Source organism: Limulus polyphemus, unplaced genomic scaffold (genome assembly GCF_000517525.1).
Source record: "Limulus polyphemus unplaced genomic scaffold, Limulus_polyphemus-2.1.2 Scaffold198, whole genome shotgun sequence".
In the NCBI taxonomy this organism is placed as follows: domain Eukaryota; kingdom Metazoa; phylum Arthropoda; class Merostomata; order Xiphosura; family Limulidae; genus Limulus; species Limulus polyphemus.
The window spans coordinates 406728-426686 of record NW_013665808.1 but is presented as its reverse complement, the minus strand read 5'-3'; the positions used below and the strand labels follow the sequence as shown (position 1 = coordinate 426686).

Here is a 19959-nt window from a genome sequence, read left to right as displayed (position 1 = left end):
GGGGGGGGGGGGGGGGGGGGGAACTGCCCAGGGGCCCGGGCGAATGAAACCTGGTTAAGCCATAAAGCCCGCAAAGCATCTTTTAGGCTATATTTTCATTTAATGATAAAAACCATAGTTTTTGGCTTTTCTTTGCATATAGACGCTTGATACATTAAGAACGACTGAAATAATAATTTGAGTAATAATTAATATGTATTTGTTACTTTATAGATTTAATAGATATTTGTTGTTACTTTATTAACGTTTCTACGCTTATACTGTGAGGTAAAAACGGCTGCTGCTATGATTTTGTCTGGTTTATGAGCTCGTTGCTGCCCTAATTTAGGATCTTCTTTTTAATAAATTATTTATAAAAAATGTTAAAAAAGAGAGAGAGAGAAAGGGGCCCAGCGAGGTTGTTTGCCCCGGGGCCCGTGCTGGCTCTCGACGTTCCTGTGATAGGCACAATTTTTAAGCTTTAATGGTGTTGAATGACATCTTCTGTCCAGTGTGGTAGAGTTTCTTCACCTGTTTACAAAAGTTCATAAATCTAGATATACATAACTGTATGTATCATTGTGATTACTAGTTGAGCTGTTGGCAACATATTTTGGTGATTTTAAATGTACTTTTGGGAGAGAAATAAAGAAACTAATAAATAACAGTTAATATCATTTTAAAAAATTACATATCATTTATGAAGTAAAATGCAAATAAATAGTTGGAGGTTGGAAATGACATAATACAATTTTGTAAATCATTTTAAAGAGATTTTGCATAATAGAAAAGATGATAGTCATATCCCCAAAAGGGGCTGAAGACCATCTGTAGGGTTCACCTGTTTTAACCACTCATACCAATATACAGTAGTGTGTTGTCTGTCAGTCAGTCAAAGACATTAGTCACATATGGGATGCTTGATGTTGCAATTTGTACTGTCACAGTGTCAGTAAAACAAGCACATACCATGAATCACAAGAAGAATTATACACTCTGTAGGCTATAACACAGCATGACATATGAACTTCAAAAGCAAGAAATATTTGTTACTCTTAATTTTGGTTTATTTATTTTTGAAACAGAGCCTTTTTGGGGACCCTGCAGAAATTCATCTTTTGTGCTAAAATCTATATAAGAGATTTAAAAAACATATCCACAAAATGTGTGTTTCTATGTAGTATATGTAAAAATAGAAATTTTACAAGGGTGTAGTTACCAGTTTATGTAGGTAATTTTAAATGTTACTTTATGTAATCCCTTACATATCAAAGTGATTGAATGTTTCATGGCAGTTATATGCAAAGTTATTTATAAAGGCAAATAGACTTTGCAATAGCTCACACTTATAATGTGTAGACGGTAAAAAGTAGCTTTTAGTTCCTAATAGTACATTATCCTAAAATATAACTTAAAAAGTCACGAAAATGCCTTTTTTTGCTTTCTGAGCCGAAGTTATGTTTTTTATGCTAACAATTTAGCTAACACTGAAAGCATAAAGCAGAAGTTGCATTATTGCAAGAAAATATTCCTGAAAGCTACTTTTTTTCTAAGCCACCTCAATGGTATTTTAATATTTTTACTTAATATTTGCATTATTCTTTTATCAGATTTATTGTTTACATCTAATATAGAAATGGTTGAGAGGGTTGAAATTGGGGAACATCTTTATATCTATATCTATCTACATATATATATATATTATATGTGTCATATTTGCATATTTTCACAAAAATGTTTGAAAATATGGATAAGATAATCAAAGGGTAGAAAAGGTGGATATTGTGCAAAACTGTGATGATATTAGTATCACCATATTTCATATTTCCATTACTAGAATAGAATATATCTTTATATATATATTCAGGTTATTTTTCAAAATTTTCATGCAGACTCTACACATATTTAGTGTTTTTCTAGTAAACCAGATGATGAAGGTTGTAAACATGCATTAATACCCTTGCTTTGGTAATAGTTACATTCTAAAACTAGTGTTCCATAGAAGCTTTTACATGCTTGGCTCTGGGTCTGTATTTGCCCCATTGAATGGGGTTAAGCTGGTTTTAGGGGTGGTGCAGGGACATGTACAAGTTATGATGAGTTTGGGATTTATTTTCCTTGTGTATGTTTATTTAGAATAGTTGTTGAAATACATACACTAAGGACTGTAGTATACCTACACTAGGACCCTGGTGTGATGTGAAAGTGTAATATTTCACTTTGTCCCTTGTTTTGGGTAAATTTTTATAGCCTTCTTTTTACCCATTTGTATTTATTTGTATATTATTTGCATATTTGACTTATATAGCAACTATAAATTATATTGTTATATTATTTGTATGTCCAGCCAAACACCCCTACTTTGCAACTCTTTCCTACACCACTGGAAGTCACCATGGATTCTGTTAATAAATCAGATGTTTCCACATCTACAGGTGAGTTTTGAGTTCATGATTGTCACTTTCCCACTTTAGGTATTATATCATAAATGGATATTACAATGATTTTCTCATATTAAAAATCTAAGCACAATTTAATCTTTTGTAGATAACTAAGGCATGTTTTAAACATGATATACGTAGACTTTGCATCAGCAGAATGTTCAGAGAAAGTTAACTGATAAGTTTAAATTATCAAGTACTAATTTAGTAAATTAATAACTTATCTTGTAGTAATTTATCAAAATAACTTATAACATAATTATTATTTAATGTTTAGCTCCCTATTTAGAGGACTGATTTGCTGGAGATTTTTTTTTGGGGGGGGGGGGATATTTTATCATTAGTTTGTTTCTTGTTAAGTGCAAGGCTACACAATGGGCTATCTGTGCTGTGCCCATGGGTATCAAAATCAAAACCCAGTTTTTAGTATTATAATTCTTAATACTTACTGTGAGCCACTGGGGGACTATTTTATTGCATGTTAAAAAGTTATTACTACACTATAATATTAATATAAATATAAGATATTTTTGGATTGATAAAATTGTTTTTCCACTTTAATACCATAATGGTTTTTGGAGAATTCGTATGAAGCAAAATAAAGTTATCTTTTCAAATAAATTAAATTTTGTAATCTTTAGTAATACATTTGTGAATTACAACATACATAATTAATTGAAGGCCAAAAACAAAATAATTAGGTGCATCATAGTATGAATATGTGCGTGTGATGGATTTCTCACTGGAAGTACTGACGTAAGTGCATGCAATTAACCTTGAATTTGGTTTTGCAAAATATATAAGAAAATCAATGTTAAGAAATGACTCAGACATTAAAATACTGAAAAATGCATATTAGAAACAGCATCTGAAACACTTATATTACATGTCTTGATTCTTCGATGAAACAGGTTCTTAAAAAGTTTTCCAGTATTTATTAACTGTACTTACATCTGAATACACTTATAATACATTTCAGATGACTTTTCAGTGAAACAAGTTCTTAAAGAGTTTACCAATATTTATTAAATGTACTTACATCTGAATCACTTATAATACATTTCAGATGACTGTTCAGTGAAACAAGTTCTTAAAGAGTTTACCAATATTTATTAAATGTACTTACATCTGAATACACTTATAATACATTTCAGATGACTGTTCAGTGAAACAAGTTCTTAAAGAGTTTATTTGTACTTTCAACAGGACTGCTGTATAAAATACTAGTATGTACTTCAACATTCAGAGCAGAAATGAATGTTATTAGTATGTTGAAAAGACTTTTAAGAACTTACTTGACTGAAGTAGCCCAATCACCACCATTATTTTTTTCTGGCTGTACATAAAATAATTAAATAGAACGTGTGTATTGATGGGCAAAATTTATAATATTTATGTAAATATGAAAGTACTGGAAACCTATTGACAGTTTTCTTGTCTGTATTGTCTTAAGAATATACATATTTTGAAAATATTGTTTTTATCAAAGAATGTTTGGTTCAAGAATATTGCAATATATTCATAAGTTTTCTTGTGGCAATCCAAAGAGCTGCCATTATATCTCTAGTGCGAGCTCGAACAATGAGAGAATACAATCAGGTTGGTATACAGAAATTTTTTTATATCTATAATATCAAGTTTTTTGTATTGATTATAAATTCAGTCAACCATTCAGTACTTGTATCTAAAATAAAATGTTTGTGTTGATTGGGAGTTCATCTATCTATATCATTCTGATATTTTTAAAATGTGTTAGTTTTTTGTATTGTACTGCATACCAGATGTGTATTATATCTCTCTTTTTTTCTATTTATATGAATTTATATGCTTAGAAAATGTGATGTCTAATATTGTCTTTTCATTAGTCCTATTGTAATCATAACATATCTAATTGTCAACTGCATATGTCAGAACAGTTTATATGAGATCCACAACTGTTAACAGTTTGCTAAGGGGATTCATAGTATTAATGGGTCATCTTTTTTCAAACTTAATGTTGAGAATGATTAGACTAGATTTTGGAAAGGTAAGTGCCATCTTCACCTGAGACAGTTTTAGTTTTCTAACAAGATAATTGGCTTTTGGAATGGATTGCCTTCAGGTGTGGTGGAAGCAATACATTTAAGAGAATTTAAAAGAAGGCTTGATAAATATTTGAATGAAAAAGGCTAGCCTTGAATTGTTTTGTTAATAATTTAGTTTAATGGATGAGATGGTCTAGATAGACCAACAGTTTCTCTTTTGCCCTTAAGTGTTATGTTATATATGTCTAAACCATTTATTTGGATCTATAAGCCTAGTTTTGAAAATACAGTTTGTTTAGTGTCTGTGGTAGGATGAAATGTGTACCACTTTTGTTATGTATACAAATACACAAAACAGACTACCAGAGTTATTGCATAACATAACAATTCATGTACAAACTTTAATGTACATGTATATATTTTTTACTCATGGCCTATTGTGTTTTATGTTAATAAGTTTGATAGTTGAATATTTTTGTTCAAACTATTTGTTCATAGCAAGTAGCAGATCTTAGAAAAGAAAATTTTTACATAAAATTGAAAATATATTTCCTCGAAAAAAAATATGGTGAAAAAATTTTACTGTGAAAGTAAAGAACTTCACAGAATTGTCAGTACACTATCTTAAGATAGTTATTGTAAATGATATAATGACTAATAATATTCTGAGAAAAACTGAAATAATAATTTATAATTATACATTTATGCTTTCTCAGCCACAGTATTCACTTGAATTAGGCATTTGAACTTAAACTTTTTTAAAACTACATAATATGACATAATAAGGAAAGAAATTTGGTCCTCTTAGTGCCTGTTTCACTTTTGTCAAAATAAGAAAGTGTAGATTATTTTTAGTGACTTTAAGAATAGAATGGTGTATATTAATGAATTTTATTATACATTGGTCATTTATTATTAAAAATTCAAAGGTTATTGAAATGGTCTTTGAACAATTTTACTCTTTATAATTAAACATATGAAGATTGACTGATAGTAAATTTAATGTTCCCCAGTAGGACAGTAGTAAGTTTACAGACTTACAATGCTAAAATCTAGGGTGTAGTTCCCCAAGTATATTAAATCATATCATTCTTCTGCTTCTTTCAGTTTGATTAGGTAACTTTTTGAATTGCATTTATTATTGGAAGTACTTATCAAGCTTTAAAGAAATCAACAGAGAATCTCACATATATATATATATAGAGAGAGAGAGAGAGAGAAAAGAAAAATTTGTGCAGATATTGGTGGCTATTTTACATCTGATAAATCACTAGTATTGTTTAATGTTTTGTGTGTTGTTATAACTGTAGAGGACTGTATTCAGTCCATTCTGAGATCTGATCTCTTGTACAGAAATCTTTCATACAAAGTTATAAAAATGGGGTCTTCAAGCTCTTTTATGTGAAAATTAGCAACGTGAGATAAATGCATAGGAAGTTTCTGCTGTAACTTAAAAAATAACCATCAAAATATTAAAATAAAGTATTTTAACAAATATATGTTGTGCAGTAGTTTTCTTTAAAACTTTCATGGGCCCATAATTTACATAAATGAGCTTTATTTTGGCCCCAAGTTATCTAACTCTTTAAACTTTTATACAGTGATTATAAGTGTTTAATATTTACCTGTAACTTGTTGAATTTGACTACAAGCTTTAACATAGAAAACTAAATCATCCTTTGTTAGGTAATGTGAAGTAAATATTTGGTAACCCTAGTTTAAGTTACAGTGTTCATTTTCAGTGTTATAAAGTGGTTAAGAATTAAACATTTTCTATATATTTAATGATCATTAATTCTTAATAATGATTAGTTTTAAGCATGAGTTTCTTCTTTGGAGAAATTCATCATGTTTCTGAATTTTGTGTTCTTGTTCCTTGAACCCTTTAAGGGTCATCATTAAAGGTTTCATAAATGTATTACTCTCCTTTTTGTTTGCATGTGCTGTAAACATAAGACATGTATGAATGTCGTAAGTAGATGTTTTCCCACTGGTTAAGCACCTGCAGTTCCTATATCTTGTCCTTAGACAAAATGAACTGTACGTGGCCTATTGGACAGTGTGCTGAGTTGTGGGTTGGAAGGTCCAAAATTTAAGCCTGCTTGCAACTATGGATGTGTTACATGAGTTGCAACAAATCCTTGTGTACTGTTAAAAGTAGATGTGTAAGCTGTTGGTGTTGCCAGTTGATTGCTCTGTCTCTAATCAGCAGTTCTAAATTATGGATGATTATACCTGAACCTTGGGAATCTGAGTTGACCATTTAGCCTAGGTGCTACATGAGGCACCATTCAGGTTGAAAATGCCAAATGGTTCAGTCAAACAAACATGTTTGAAATTGTGAATGTCAGCATTTATAACCATTTGCTGTGTAACATCTAGGTATTTTCTTCAAAATTAATAAACAGACTTGTTTTAATATTGAAAAAAAATCAATGTATCAGATTGACTATATATAGTAGTTAAACAATCATATCAACCTCTTCTTATCTTAATTAATATAAACTCACAACCGTGACTGAAAAAGTTTGTTACTTTTCTCACTTGTACTTATTGTATTACAATACAATTTTGAAAAAAATCATGCAATTTTATAACTAGTGGTACTGAACAAGCTAACTTTAAAAATTCATCTTATGTTAAGACAGGTTGGTTACAATATCTTTCAGAATATACAGCTGCAAGCTGACAAAGAGACTTTATATAAAGAACTCGAGCAGAAACACAAGCTTTTGCAGGATTCTTTGTAAGCATGCTTTTAAGTATGCCTCTATTACTATTAGGTATTGTTCATTATCAATGTTTAATACTTATACATTACTGAAATGTATGAAAAATGTTTGTTTCTGTAAATGTTATTCTCTCTTTTGAAAACATGAATAAATCAGTTGTTTTAAAATAATAAGTCATTGAAATGCCCCATACTATTTCAGTTAATTGCCAAATAGTGAGTGATCTATTGTGAAGTTGTTTACCTAAATAAAGTGCAGCATAGGAAGTTCCATGTGGGCATAAAATTTGCCTTTGCTAAATGGAAAATAAGCCTGATATAACTTAATTTCTGCCCTCCCATCTTCCATCATGATTTTTTCTTTATTCAAAATATAATTTATTTTATTTTGCATTTATAGAGTGTTTTAAATTTGTTTGACAAAAATTTACATATTTTCTAAAGTAGTTTTAAAATATAAGAACTTTGTAGTAGCACTTCATATTACAGCAGTTTTTCAAACCTACACAACTTAGTCTGTAAATAAATATTAGAAATTGCAGGATATATACTGTATATTTTTTAAGTGATTTTTCCCATACGATACTGAACCTCTTCTCACATAATAGCTTTTCTCATTCAGTGCTGCCTTCTATATATACACACATTTTTTTTATCTCACAACTAGTCTTGGTACTCCCACCTATCCCAAATAAGCATGCAACAACCTTCCTCCAATAGGAGTGTGAGACACTCTTCTGGCAAAGTTGGCTCCCATAGATACTGTAGAACCCAATTTTCACTTCGAAATTAGGCAAAAAAGAAGCACCTGAAGTGGGGAAGAAGAGTGAGAAGTTTGTAAGGAGGTAAGTATCTATCAGAAATACATTTTCAATTTAGGAAAATTATAACTTCCAATACGATACCTTACCTCCACTTACATAATAGCTAGAATTCCACTGGGACTGGTGTAAAATTTACCTAGATGAGCACCCTCAGAAAGAGAGCTCCTAGAGCCTATAAGAATGACTCCATTTTTAAACCCTCTTCTGCACATGTTACTGTATTACATTCAAAATTTCATTAAACCACTTTACTATCAATGTATTTTAATTAAATTACTATTATTAAGTACATTATAATTCAAAGTGTTATTAATTATCTAAGTTATTATTTCTTTATTTGAAAAGCAACCTGAGTTGTTGTTTTTGCAGTTGAACTTGAGTTACTTTTGGTTGTTGCATTTGTTTCCACTCGCAGTTGAATTTTGTATCACTACTACTACTACTATCACAGTAGTTAACACTACTAATGCACCTCAACCTGCAGTTTCTCAGGCTTCAGGCTCCACACTTTTGGCTGAGGAAGTCTCAGATTTAGTATGTCATGAATTGGAGTCCATTATGGGGCCTGTGGTGTCTCCTGATCCCAGACCAGGTTTTCCTTTTCCTGGTGAACCTGGACAAGAAGATGATGATTTGGATAGCTTCTTTCCACCTCCTTCACTTGCTGTGCAATCCCATCTTTTACCTGCTGACCCACAGACCATCTTCAGCCTTTCTGTATATGGAATCACAGGAATGTTACCTTTTGTCTGCATCTCCTATGTCTTATGATTTCTCTCTTTCCCTATTGCTTTCCACCCCTTCCTCTGACTACCAGGTTTTCCGTACCTCTCCAGATATTAGGATTCATGCTGACCAGTTTGTAGTGCAGTTGCAATTGGAGGTCAACATGCCTTATCCCCCTCATACATCAGATAATCATGCTTTAGCATATCATTTGGATTTTCTGTTTCTTGACTCTCAAACCTTAGAGTCTTTGATCCAGGTGTGGGATTCTAATCCTGATACCTCTGTGAGATTTATCCAAGCCCAATTTTCCTGCCTCCATTTGTACCTCTACACTCTCCTGAGATACTTCTACTCCATCCATCTTCTTCAAGGTTATCCCCTGCTCCCCTGCAAGGTTTTAGGAGGATACTCACTCCTTTGTGCATTCCAAGTTGGTGAGCTTGTTTTCCTTGGCTCTTTTCCTTCAAACATGCCTCCTCTGTTGATGGGATCTCCTGGGTAAGAATGTGATGTTAACTAATGTGTCCTACCCACATCTTATTTATGGAACCTTCTTGTGGCCATATTTTTATGAAGAATGGTTTTTGGAGGTCTTTCCGACTCTTTGGAGTCCAGGTTGGAGGCTGCTTGGCAACATTCCTCCCTTTCATCCTTGGTCTCTTGTTTATCGCAGCCTTTGCCTGTTCGTGTTTTCCACCCTCCACCTTCTGCCCCTTTGCCTGTTCCTGTTTTCCACCCTCCACCTTCTGCCCCTTTGCATGTTCCTCTTTCTCGGGTCTCAGTGCCTAGCTGACAAATTTCGCATTGCTGGGTCCCCTGCCTCCAATGATACTGGTGTCTGTCTTGTAGGGTCTGGCAAGGTCAGAACATGTTTCGCCAAGTTTGTGCATCTATGGAACGATTGTACCTCAGATCCTTGTGTGCTTCAGGTGTTGTCAGAAAGTCTTTCCCTTCATTTGCTTAACCTCCCTCCCTTATCCACACATCCAATCCCTTTCCTCCTTCTCAGTATTCTACTTTTTGCCAGCATCTTTCCAAAGCAATTCAGACTCTCCTTCTCAAGGACACTATAGAACCTGTCAGTCATCCTTCTCTAGGATTCTTTTCAGGTTGTTCATAGTTCCCAAGAAGACTGAGGACTGGCATCCTGTTATAGATCTTTCCCATCTCAACCATTTTCTCATTTCCCCATGGAGTCTGTACTCACACCTTTGTGGGTGTATGCTCCAGGTCTTTGAATGATGAAGGTAGATGATACCTTCATTTAGTCCACAAGGATCGAGTTTATCAATTCCACGCTTTGCCATTTGGTCTGGCATTTGCACCCTACATATTTTATTGGGTGGTCAGGGACTTTGCTTCACTTATTAATTCTCATGGTCTGTGGTTCCATCATTACATGGACAACTGGCTACTGTTAGCTTCTTCTCATCAGACATCTCACAAGCACACCCAGTTGCTTCTTGGAGAAGTGGCTTAGGTGAGTTGGCATCCCACTACCTTATGCACCTGGGGGATGTTTTTCAACTCCTGTTTCAGTCATGCCCAGCCTTCTCCACTTCATTTGTGAGTGATGAAGCTCTTAGTTTTCAAGGCTTAATCCTCTCCTTCCCTTATTGCATGTGAAATTCTTTCTATTTTGGGGACTTTGGCTTCCATGGAAGCCCTCATTCCTTTCAGTTATGCCCACATGCAGACCCTTCAGTTTGTGTTGCACAATCAGTGGAATTTTGCTCAAGATCCTCTGTTATTCTTTTCTCTCCCTCGGTAAACATTGATTTGGCCTGGTGGCTCAACAGAAACAACACCATGCATGGCATTTGTCTGGTCCTTTGCAAGGTGTTCTGGACTCTGCACATGAGTAGCTTCCATTCTTTCCCATTCCATCCATCCTTCCTCCTTAACCCTACTACGATGCTATACAAAGATTCCTTGTATGTTATGTAACTCTGGTGATGTTTCTTTCCAAAAATGAAACTAGTGGATAAAATTATTTGAAATTTGACAAGTATTTTCTTAAAAGTATGTAGTGTCAGAAAAATAAATATTTAAATTTGATTTTTTCTGCTATTTGTACAAAAAATTCGTTATTTAAAGTAATTATTTCACTAGGAATCTGAATAGTTCACTTGCAAGGTGATTTACATGTTGAGTATAAAAATACTATTTTTTTATCTTACGGTTTTCACATTTCGCTTGCATAATCACTAGAACCTCCTAAATTAATATCAAAAGTTTCTAAGGTAAATATTTATATTTTATTTTCCATTTTCTCTACTTTAGCTATTATCATCAATGTAAAGTGCAATGAAATGTTTAGAATTAAGAAATGGAAATATGTATTTACCTTTTATCTCTTCATTGAACAATCTTATAAATATTGCTTGGAGACGGCTTGAATGAGTAATGAAGAAAAACTTTAATATAAGTTTAACATAACAGCAAATGTACAACGTTTCGACAAGGTTTTGTCATCATCATTATATTAAAGTTTTTCTTCATTACCCATTCAAGCCATCTCCAAGCATTTTTATTCTCAAAGTGGGTTCCTCGTCATTGAATCTTATAATATCTTCTTTTAGTGATATGCGTAATTTTATGTCTTTACCTTTTCACAAATTATTTTATTATTTATATCTACACACTTCAACAGGTCCCTGCTGGTGGTATAATGTTATGATCAGCAAAGAGTCTGCTTATATGGCATAATGTTTGCTCTTGTCTCTTTTTATAATGCATGACCAGCGAAGCAATGAGTAGAAAAACTTAATTATCAAATATGAATTCTAAAATACAAATTATACATAATTAACTAGAATGTTAAAGTAAAACCTAAATGCAATTTTACTGTCTATTAATTTAATATGTATAAGGAAAAAAACAGGTAAGTGCTAGGGACATTGTGTTCAACAATAGACTAAGCTTTTTTTTCGACTTCCTCTGTAAAATGCAAACATCAATTAACTTCATACCTTAGGAAATACAGCATGAAATTGGCTCTCTTTATTAGCTATAAGCATAGCATTTTACTTGAAACTATCTGTTTACCAACACATTTTCTACTTTGCAATTGGACATGGCTTATCTTGAACTGAGGAAACTTTTACAACTGTTATCTCCAAGACAATTTCTTGGAATGCTCTGGAATTACTTGTAAACAGACTGTATACACTGTGTTTTGAATGTCTCTGAGAGAACATCTACATTTACACTACAATTTCTTCTAAAGCACAATTTTAAATTATTGTTTTAAAGGTTTTTTTAAAATAAAAGAATAATAACTTAGATAATTAATAAAACTCTAATTATAACATATTTAAGTAATTACATTGATACTAAAGTAGTTTAACTAAGTTTTGAATGTAACACAGTAACATGAGCAGAAAGGGGTTTAAAAATGTCATTGTCCCTATAGGCTCCATGGGCTCTCTTTGGATGCTTTCTGAAGGGTGCTCATCTAGGTATGTTTTGCACCAGTCCCTCCACCACTTCACTGTGGGATTCTAACTATTATATAAGTGGAGGTAAGGTATCGTATTGGAAGTTATAATTTTCCTAAATTGAAAATGTATTTTTGATAGATACTTACCTCATCTCAAACTTCCCACCCTTCCTCACTATTTCCAGTGTTTCTCTTTTGCCTAATCTCAAAGTGATAATTGGGTTCTACAGTATAGAGAGAGCCAGCTGTGCCAGGAGAGTTTGTCGCACTCCTATTGATGGAGGGTTGTCGCATGCTTATTTGCATGCAACAGTGGAGCTGTACCATGTTAAACACGTGGGGTAGGTGGGAGTATCAAGGCTAATGGCAAGCAAAAAAAATTTGTGCATATAGAGGGCAGCACTGAACAAAAAGCTATTATGTGAGAAGAGGTATCCATCTATTGGAAATACATTTTCAATTTAGGAAAATTATAACTTTAGTAGGTAGTAAAAGTGTAACTTTAATTTGGAAACATTTCTATTTTGAGATTATACAGAAATAGATTTTTTTCTGCATTGAATTTGTTGATTTTTAATCTATTTGCACTAAAACATTCTTTGTATTATAGGAATGATAGTCAAATATCCCACTTTTTAAATCAAGCAAAAATAGTCCAGAAGTTTATATTGGGTGTTTTTGGCCATAGCTACCTACTTCCTAGTTTCCCAGTTTCAAATTAAGTATGGCTATGCATAGATAGCCCTTGTGTAGCATTATGAAAAATTCTGAAACAAAAAAGTATATCATTATGATAGTGGCATTGCATCAGGGTATAAACTATAATGTGTGTTAAAGTTTACTTATAGTAACAACTCTTATATCACTTAGCTTTTATAAGTAATTTTGTTATTTTATATGTTAAATTTAAGGCCTACTCTTTTAAATATTTATTGTTTTTGTCTAACATTGTTTACTTGCTGAAGACATACAGATATGAACAGAGGATTCATATCATCTATGCATGTCTCCCAAAACAAACTATTTTTAGTATTTGTAACATATTATAGCTAATTATTAACCACATGTGCATGGGAGGAGGTCACAGTGTGCTTGTTTCAACCATGTTCTGAGATTGCCATTCAACATTTTTACCATTCATTGATGATTTTGTGACAATTGATGTTAGAATGAAGGATATACCAGACGCAATATACAGGAATACTGGAGAAAACTGTAGATATATATTTAGAAGATTGTAGATGTTATGCAAATGTAATTTACAAACTCTGTAGTGGACAAAAGTATTTTTATTCTTCACATGAACATCTGCTTATACTCTGACTTGTCAGAGTGCGAGTCAGACTGACTTTGTCATTTCATTAGAAATATCTTTAATACAAAAAAACTTTATTAAAACATTTTTTGTGTGTGTACAACAGACTTGTTTTGTTTATTATGAGCTTGCCACGTTTCATGAAGATACATTTCCAAATTTTGGAATTATAGTGAACGTCACTTCCCTAGTATGGGATCTTTTTCCTGGAACAATCCCATGCACATTCAGTTAAGATGCAGAACTTCCGTCAGATTTATCTGTTTCTTAGCATACTTGAATTAAAAGAAATCTATTATCAATTTTTATGAATTAATGAAATATGCAGAATAAATTAGTTTGTAAAGCTTATGTAAGGATAAGCTTTAATTAACTCCTCTAGCAGCAAGAAGAATTTTAACACAAAAATAAATTAGATTTGATTATATATATAATTTTAATGTTGAAAATGTAATGAGATAAAAACTATAGCTTCCAAGAATAATATTAAATCAGACACACCAAAACTAAACATAGGTACATAAAATTTTGTGTGTCACTAAAGAACAAGTTAAAAAGCCTTATTCATAGTGAGAGTTGTACAGGTAGTTAAAAGTTCTTTGCATAAAACATATAGATAGCATAAAACAATTTCTTTATATAGTTTCTATTATTTCTTTAATACTTGCAATGTTAATGTTTTATGTATACATACAGTTTTAACCAGGTGTAACTAATGTTAGCAATCTATAATTTTTATGAAGATGATGCTATTTGAAATCTATATTTAAAGTTTTATACATGTATGGATTATTAAAATGTTCCTATATTTTCCTCCAGTATTTAGATATGGAATACATGGTTAGTTTTATTTCATAATAGATGCATCTTAGAGAAGCTAGAACATCATAATGGAAAAGAAATAGAAGAACTAAAACAAAAAATGGATGATGAAAAATCTCATCTTGAAGAGAAAGTGGTAACACTAGAACAAGTGAGTTAGAAAGTTTGTAATTGTAACTCTCTAAACTTTTTTTTTTTGTGAGTCTGCTTTAGCAACATACTGAACAGCGGCAAAGAATAAGGAGAGAAGTTAATAGCTAAAAAATTTTTTGAATATTTGGTAACTAAATTTTTCCTTTCAGGTTAATTTTCATTTGCCATTGTGATATATCCAAGTAAAACTTAACTATTGAGCTACAGAGGATAGGTCCACTTGATAACTGGAGACAGAGATGTCACTAGGTACTTAAAAGATTCAGGCCCAGAACTCTTGGGAATGTTCTGTGTTTCAGTATGACATGTATCATGGTTTTCTATTCTGATCTTTCAAGACACCATCTGGGGATTTAGGGCACTGTCAAATAGAATTGGGGCATGGGCCCTCTGTGCCAGTGCCTAGCAATGCCTCTGACTGAGTATTCTCTCAAGATATTGATTACAGATTAATGCTTAAATGTTTACTGACTGGATTGATATTAAATGAAATAAAGAGACTGGACATAAAATGGAACACAAAATGCATAGTCAGTCCTTATTATGTAATGTTGTATATTATACAATATAGCTTGTGTGCCTGCTTGGATGCTCAAAACATGTTCAACCATCATTTTATACTAGCTCTTCCTTTAGTTTATTCTGGTGTTGTCTTGTATCAGGCCATTTAAAATGGAAGCCCAATTTCAGACTAGACTATATTATTAAAGACAAAGTTCCAGACTTTTTTGGCTGTTTAAATGCCCCATTTCTCAGCTTCTTATAAACCTTACATTTTCCCAGAGCAGGATGTGCTACCCACATAACTGGTAATTCTCATTACAGTATAGGTGGGGCCATAACCTCTAGACATCACCTAAACAACTATTAAAGGGTACTGCTCCCTATGTCCTTAGGTGATGTGTTTTATTAAGCAGTGTTTTTCTTAGGTAATAACAGGTATTCTCTGCTTCTCAGAACAACAAAGGGAACTTGAAACAACAACATTTTCTCTTCCTTCTTTTAACATGCGTTATGTGATACCTGCTTATATTCATAACAAAGAATGAATTCAGAAACACAGAATATATAAATAGCACACCATTGTCCATATTGTTACAATGGAGTTTCTCTTAGAGTAATACAAAATGAATTTCGTACATCTAACTAAAAGTACAGGTTTTTTATTTACATTAATTTTATGTGACTATGCTTTTGGTTCAAGTTATTTGAAGAGACCAGACTGTAATTTAAAATTTATTTTATTTAACCCTTATACAAGTGTATGATAATGCATTTTAAACATTGTGATATCTAGTCTTGGCTATTGTAGAGGTATTGAAATAACTTGAAACTAACTTTAAAATATAATTTTTGATTAGTAAATGAGCTTATTTTTCCAGATGGATAAATTCAAAGATCAAATACAAACGTTTAAAAATGTTGTTCCATAGTTTTCTTTCTCACTTTATTAAACATTATTTGAAAAGGTACTTATAGTGAGTATTTCTTATATATTAAATAATGTTTTTTTAATGATTGATGCGATTGAATCTCTGCAAGTACTAGGGTGGAATAAAGGGTAAAGAAATATGTCAGAGCTTTGTTTCAGTTCACAGTTGAGATCAAGGTATTTAATTTAATACTGACAGAAGAACATTGTTTCAAAAGACTAGTATAAGTTTCATTCATTATATAAAGTCATCATATAATATATATGTACTTAAGGCTGCACAAACTTTCCTCTTTTTGTCTTCAATAATTTCCATTTGAAATGATTCATATAAATTTCAGGAACTTCAGATTGAGAAAAAATGTAGAAGAAAAAAAGACATTGTGAAAGATCAGAGTAATGAAACCCATAAAAAAGCTTTTGGTGTTGATGTCAGTTAAGGAAAACTCTATTGAAAAAGTTAAAAAAATTCAATACTGAATAGTTCTTAAATCTTTGGTAATAATAATAATTTACATGTCTTTTTGCAAGAAGTAATATTTTTCCATATTTTCAGCTGTGGTTAAACTTATACATTTACCAGTATCTTTCGTAAATGAGCTAATTTTGGGTCTTTTGCAAATTGAAAGATTTTCATGGTTGTTGTTTTTTATATTAATAATTTAAGTCATTTTTATTGTAAATTTTGATATAGTGTTCATATAAAATGTATTGATAATTTTTAAGATTGTAATTTTTATTTATTTTTCTCTGCTTCTTAGACTGTAAATGTTTTAAGTGAAGAAGAGAGTACAGCACAAAGCAAGTTAAAACAGAGGGTGAAAGAACTGGAAGAAGTAATATTTAAAAAAGAAGATGAAATAAAGGTACATTTTCTGATTCTAGTGTTTACTTCTTAGTAGAACATACTGTTTATGTAGAAAAGTGGTTAAATTAATATGTAATTCATTATGTTTCCAAGTGTTTTTAGTGTATATTTATCGATAAAACATGTACCAAGATCATGACTACCATGTAATCTAACCATTGCAGCAAAAAACACAGAACACATGTTAATACGTCTAATAAATATTAATTGTAATTCAGCACCCAAGAGTTCAAACTGAATAAGATAGAATCAAATCCAGCAAAAACTAATGAGTGCCATATAAACTCATTGTTTTGACATATGTTTACATTTTCCTAAGGATATTTTAAATAAGTGATCAAAACGTTTAAGAAATTGAAATACATATTAGCTTATGGAATTTTTGTGGTTATCACTTCCTCATAATAAGCATATTTACATTTTACTCTTTTAATTTTAGCATATTATAGGTACTTTACATGGATTGTAGTTGTGATGAAATTTTATAGTTATCTGTTGTTTCTATAGTTAATGTTCATTATTTTAGGTGACAAAACAGAGGCTCTTTAAACAAGATAAAAAAAATTAAAACCTTAGAAGTAAGATCCCAGGAAAGAGACAAAATAATTCAAGATCTGATCCAGACTGTTTAGAAAAACGATGAAGAGATACAATAGAATATTAGCAGATAGATATGAAGTTATAGAATACATTGATGGTGCTTTCAGTAAATCCGTATACAAGGCTACTGCTGCAGATGCCAAAGTTGATAAACATGCTAATGTTGCAGCAAGAGAAGAACTCAAAACATCATTGAAAAAAGTTATTTATTTCGTGTACGTATTGTGTATTTATTGAATTTAAAAATTTATTTTTAGTTGTGTATGAAAAGTTTCTACGATTATTAAACTTAGATGCACTAATTAAATAAGCTAAGCTTATTGTGAAATGAGATTTCCTGTAACTAAGGGTTGGGTTAGATATTATTGAAATGTTAAATGTCTTTGAATTCAAGTTTAAAATTACTGAACTGAACTTAATTGTCATATTTGTATGTACTTAAATCATTAAAAAGATTTCTGAAGTTTTCATTGTCGTACATCATAATTTATGCTGTGTTTACAGAAAATTGCAAAAGAATTCCTTTAGGTTTACGTTGTTTTTGACAATGACATGGATATTTCTTTGATCCTGAAGGTACTTGCATGATAGACTAATATTATTCACAGAGCTTTACCCTACTTATTTTAATTCCATTCAATTTACAAAGCGACCCACATATCTCTTACATAAAACTTTTTAGTAAATATTCAGATCTTTGTACTTAAATGAATAGCTCCATAACAACTTAAATTTTAATATATATTGATTTTAAAAGGGGTACATTATATATCTACAGTTTTGAATGATGTTTCCTTTTTTGTTAACAAGAGAATATTTTGGTTCAGTGCCTTAATATAATTAATTAAATCTAATCATTTCACTATTTTTTGTTATTAATTATAACAATCGAGAGAGAGGTATGATAAATAGTATTGGCTATATATATTTGTTTAATATCTTGGTCATAGCTTGAAGAATTTAAAATAAAGGAATTTTGAAATGTTTGTTTCTTTGTTGTTAACAACAAAGCTACACAATGGACTATCTGTGCTGTGCCAACCTGGAGGAGTGAAACCCAATTTAGATCATTATAAGCCCTCATACTTACTACTAAGCCACATGGCTACTTTTAACAGTACCCCTCAATAATAAATCTAATGAATTTATATTAGTTATAAAAAATTTATCATTATTTTTAATAATAAACATGATGGTAAAACCATAAAAATTGGTATAAATAGTCACTGTTTCCAAATATGTCAAAACATTGTTGTTATCTATCACTAAGAATTCAGAATGTAGTAATGGAACATTTTTATAGTAAAATTTGCTCAAATGAAACAAATATGGCAGATATTGAATGGATTTGTTGTGTTCTCAAATAACAGATTTGTACAAATTAGTGCCAAAACTCCATAATTCTATTTCCTGATCAGTTGTAATATCAATAAAAAGTACATGAAAATGCTAATCATACATCTACCAATAGCTTTAGACTGATTTGTAAAATTTGACACTATTATTAGCATGAAAAGTAACTTTTGCTTGTGGCTGGTGTAATTAAGATCTGATATATTTCTGTAAATCAAAGAATACCTCAAGTGGTATTGGATTCTTTTTTTAAAAAACAGTGATTAATTTCTCACTGTCTGATATATTTCAATAAATTTTCTCTTTATACTTTCACAGGCCCATCTTAGCAGTAGAAAAGAAGGTACAGACACTTCTAAAGGTTCAGCCAACTTTTCTCAAGAATACTTGTTAGGAGAGATACAGAGATTAACAATTGAACTTCAGTTGCAGGAAGACAGTAACAAAGTGTGTATTTATATATATGAAAAAACTTTAATAGTGCTACAGGTATGAGATATTTTAGCAGTACACACAAGTAAGGTAATGCAAGACCATTCAGCTGAATGGAAAATATCTTGATATATCCCCAATAACTTCATTGCTTTACGTAGGTCTGTTTATGTAAAATATATATAAAATGTTAAAATATTTTTAAATGTAAAGTTAAAGACGAAAAAAATGGATGTTATTCATTTTAATTATTTTTAATTTTTGTTCTTGATCTTTTTCTATTTCCTAATGAGATTAAGAAGAAGAATAAAGAATATATGCAATAGATCTTGCTTTTAATATGTGAAGGCTTTCAAATCTAGCTTAATTTTTCACTTTTTAATACTTTGCAAATGAAGATAATTGGTCATCTGGTGGTCAGAAGTAAGTTTACATACTTAAAATGCCAAAATTGGGGGTTTTATTTCATGTGGTGGACAGAATGAAGATAGCCCATTGTCTATCCTTGGAACAAAAACAAACCATTATGATTGGCCTTGGGAATTTCCAGTGTTTTAAATGATCTAGCTAAAGTGTAGCAGAACTGAATGTATTGAAAATATAGAAATTAGTCTTATAAACATATAATTTGCACTTTTACAAAAATTTATATAGCCAACTATGTTTAACCCTTTGGTGCCTGGCAGGCTACACCTGTTGCTCAATCTGAGGACAAAACTGTACCATTGAATTAAAACATTAATTAAAGATAAACTTTTAGTTATTACTCCATACTTATTTTTTATACTTTACAAGAAGGTTTTACAGTATTTAT

The 19959-nt window shown here is 31.3% G+C and overlaps 1 protein-coding gene across 4 annotated transcripts in view; it reads left to right on the top strand.

Moving 5' to 3' along the window:
- Nucleotides 1–19369, top strand: part of LOC111085004 — a 21112-nt gene extending 1743 nt beyond the window's left edge. For 2 of the 4 annotated variants that reach the window (XM_022381888.1, XM_022381890.1), the window contains exons 2-6: nucleotides 2327–2414; nucleotides 7114–7190; nucleotides 14347–14458; nucleotides 16654–16758; nucleotides 19032–19369. In XM_022381888.1, the coding sequence (XP_022237596.1) occupies nucleotides 2327–2414; nucleotides 7114–7190; nucleotides 14347–14458; nucleotides 16654–16758; nucleotides 19032–19208 (559 nt within the window). In that variant the 3' untranslated portion in view covers nucleotides 19209–19369. Of the gene's footprint in view, nucleotides 1–2326; nucleotides 2415–7113; nucleotides 7191–14346; nucleotides 14459–16653; nucleotides 16759–17286; nucleotides 17703–19031 lie in introns of those variants that run through there. The other 2 variants (XM_022381892.1, XM_022381889.1) reach the window with 2 other exon arrangements.
- Nucleotides 19370–19959: the final 590 nt, after the last annotated feature.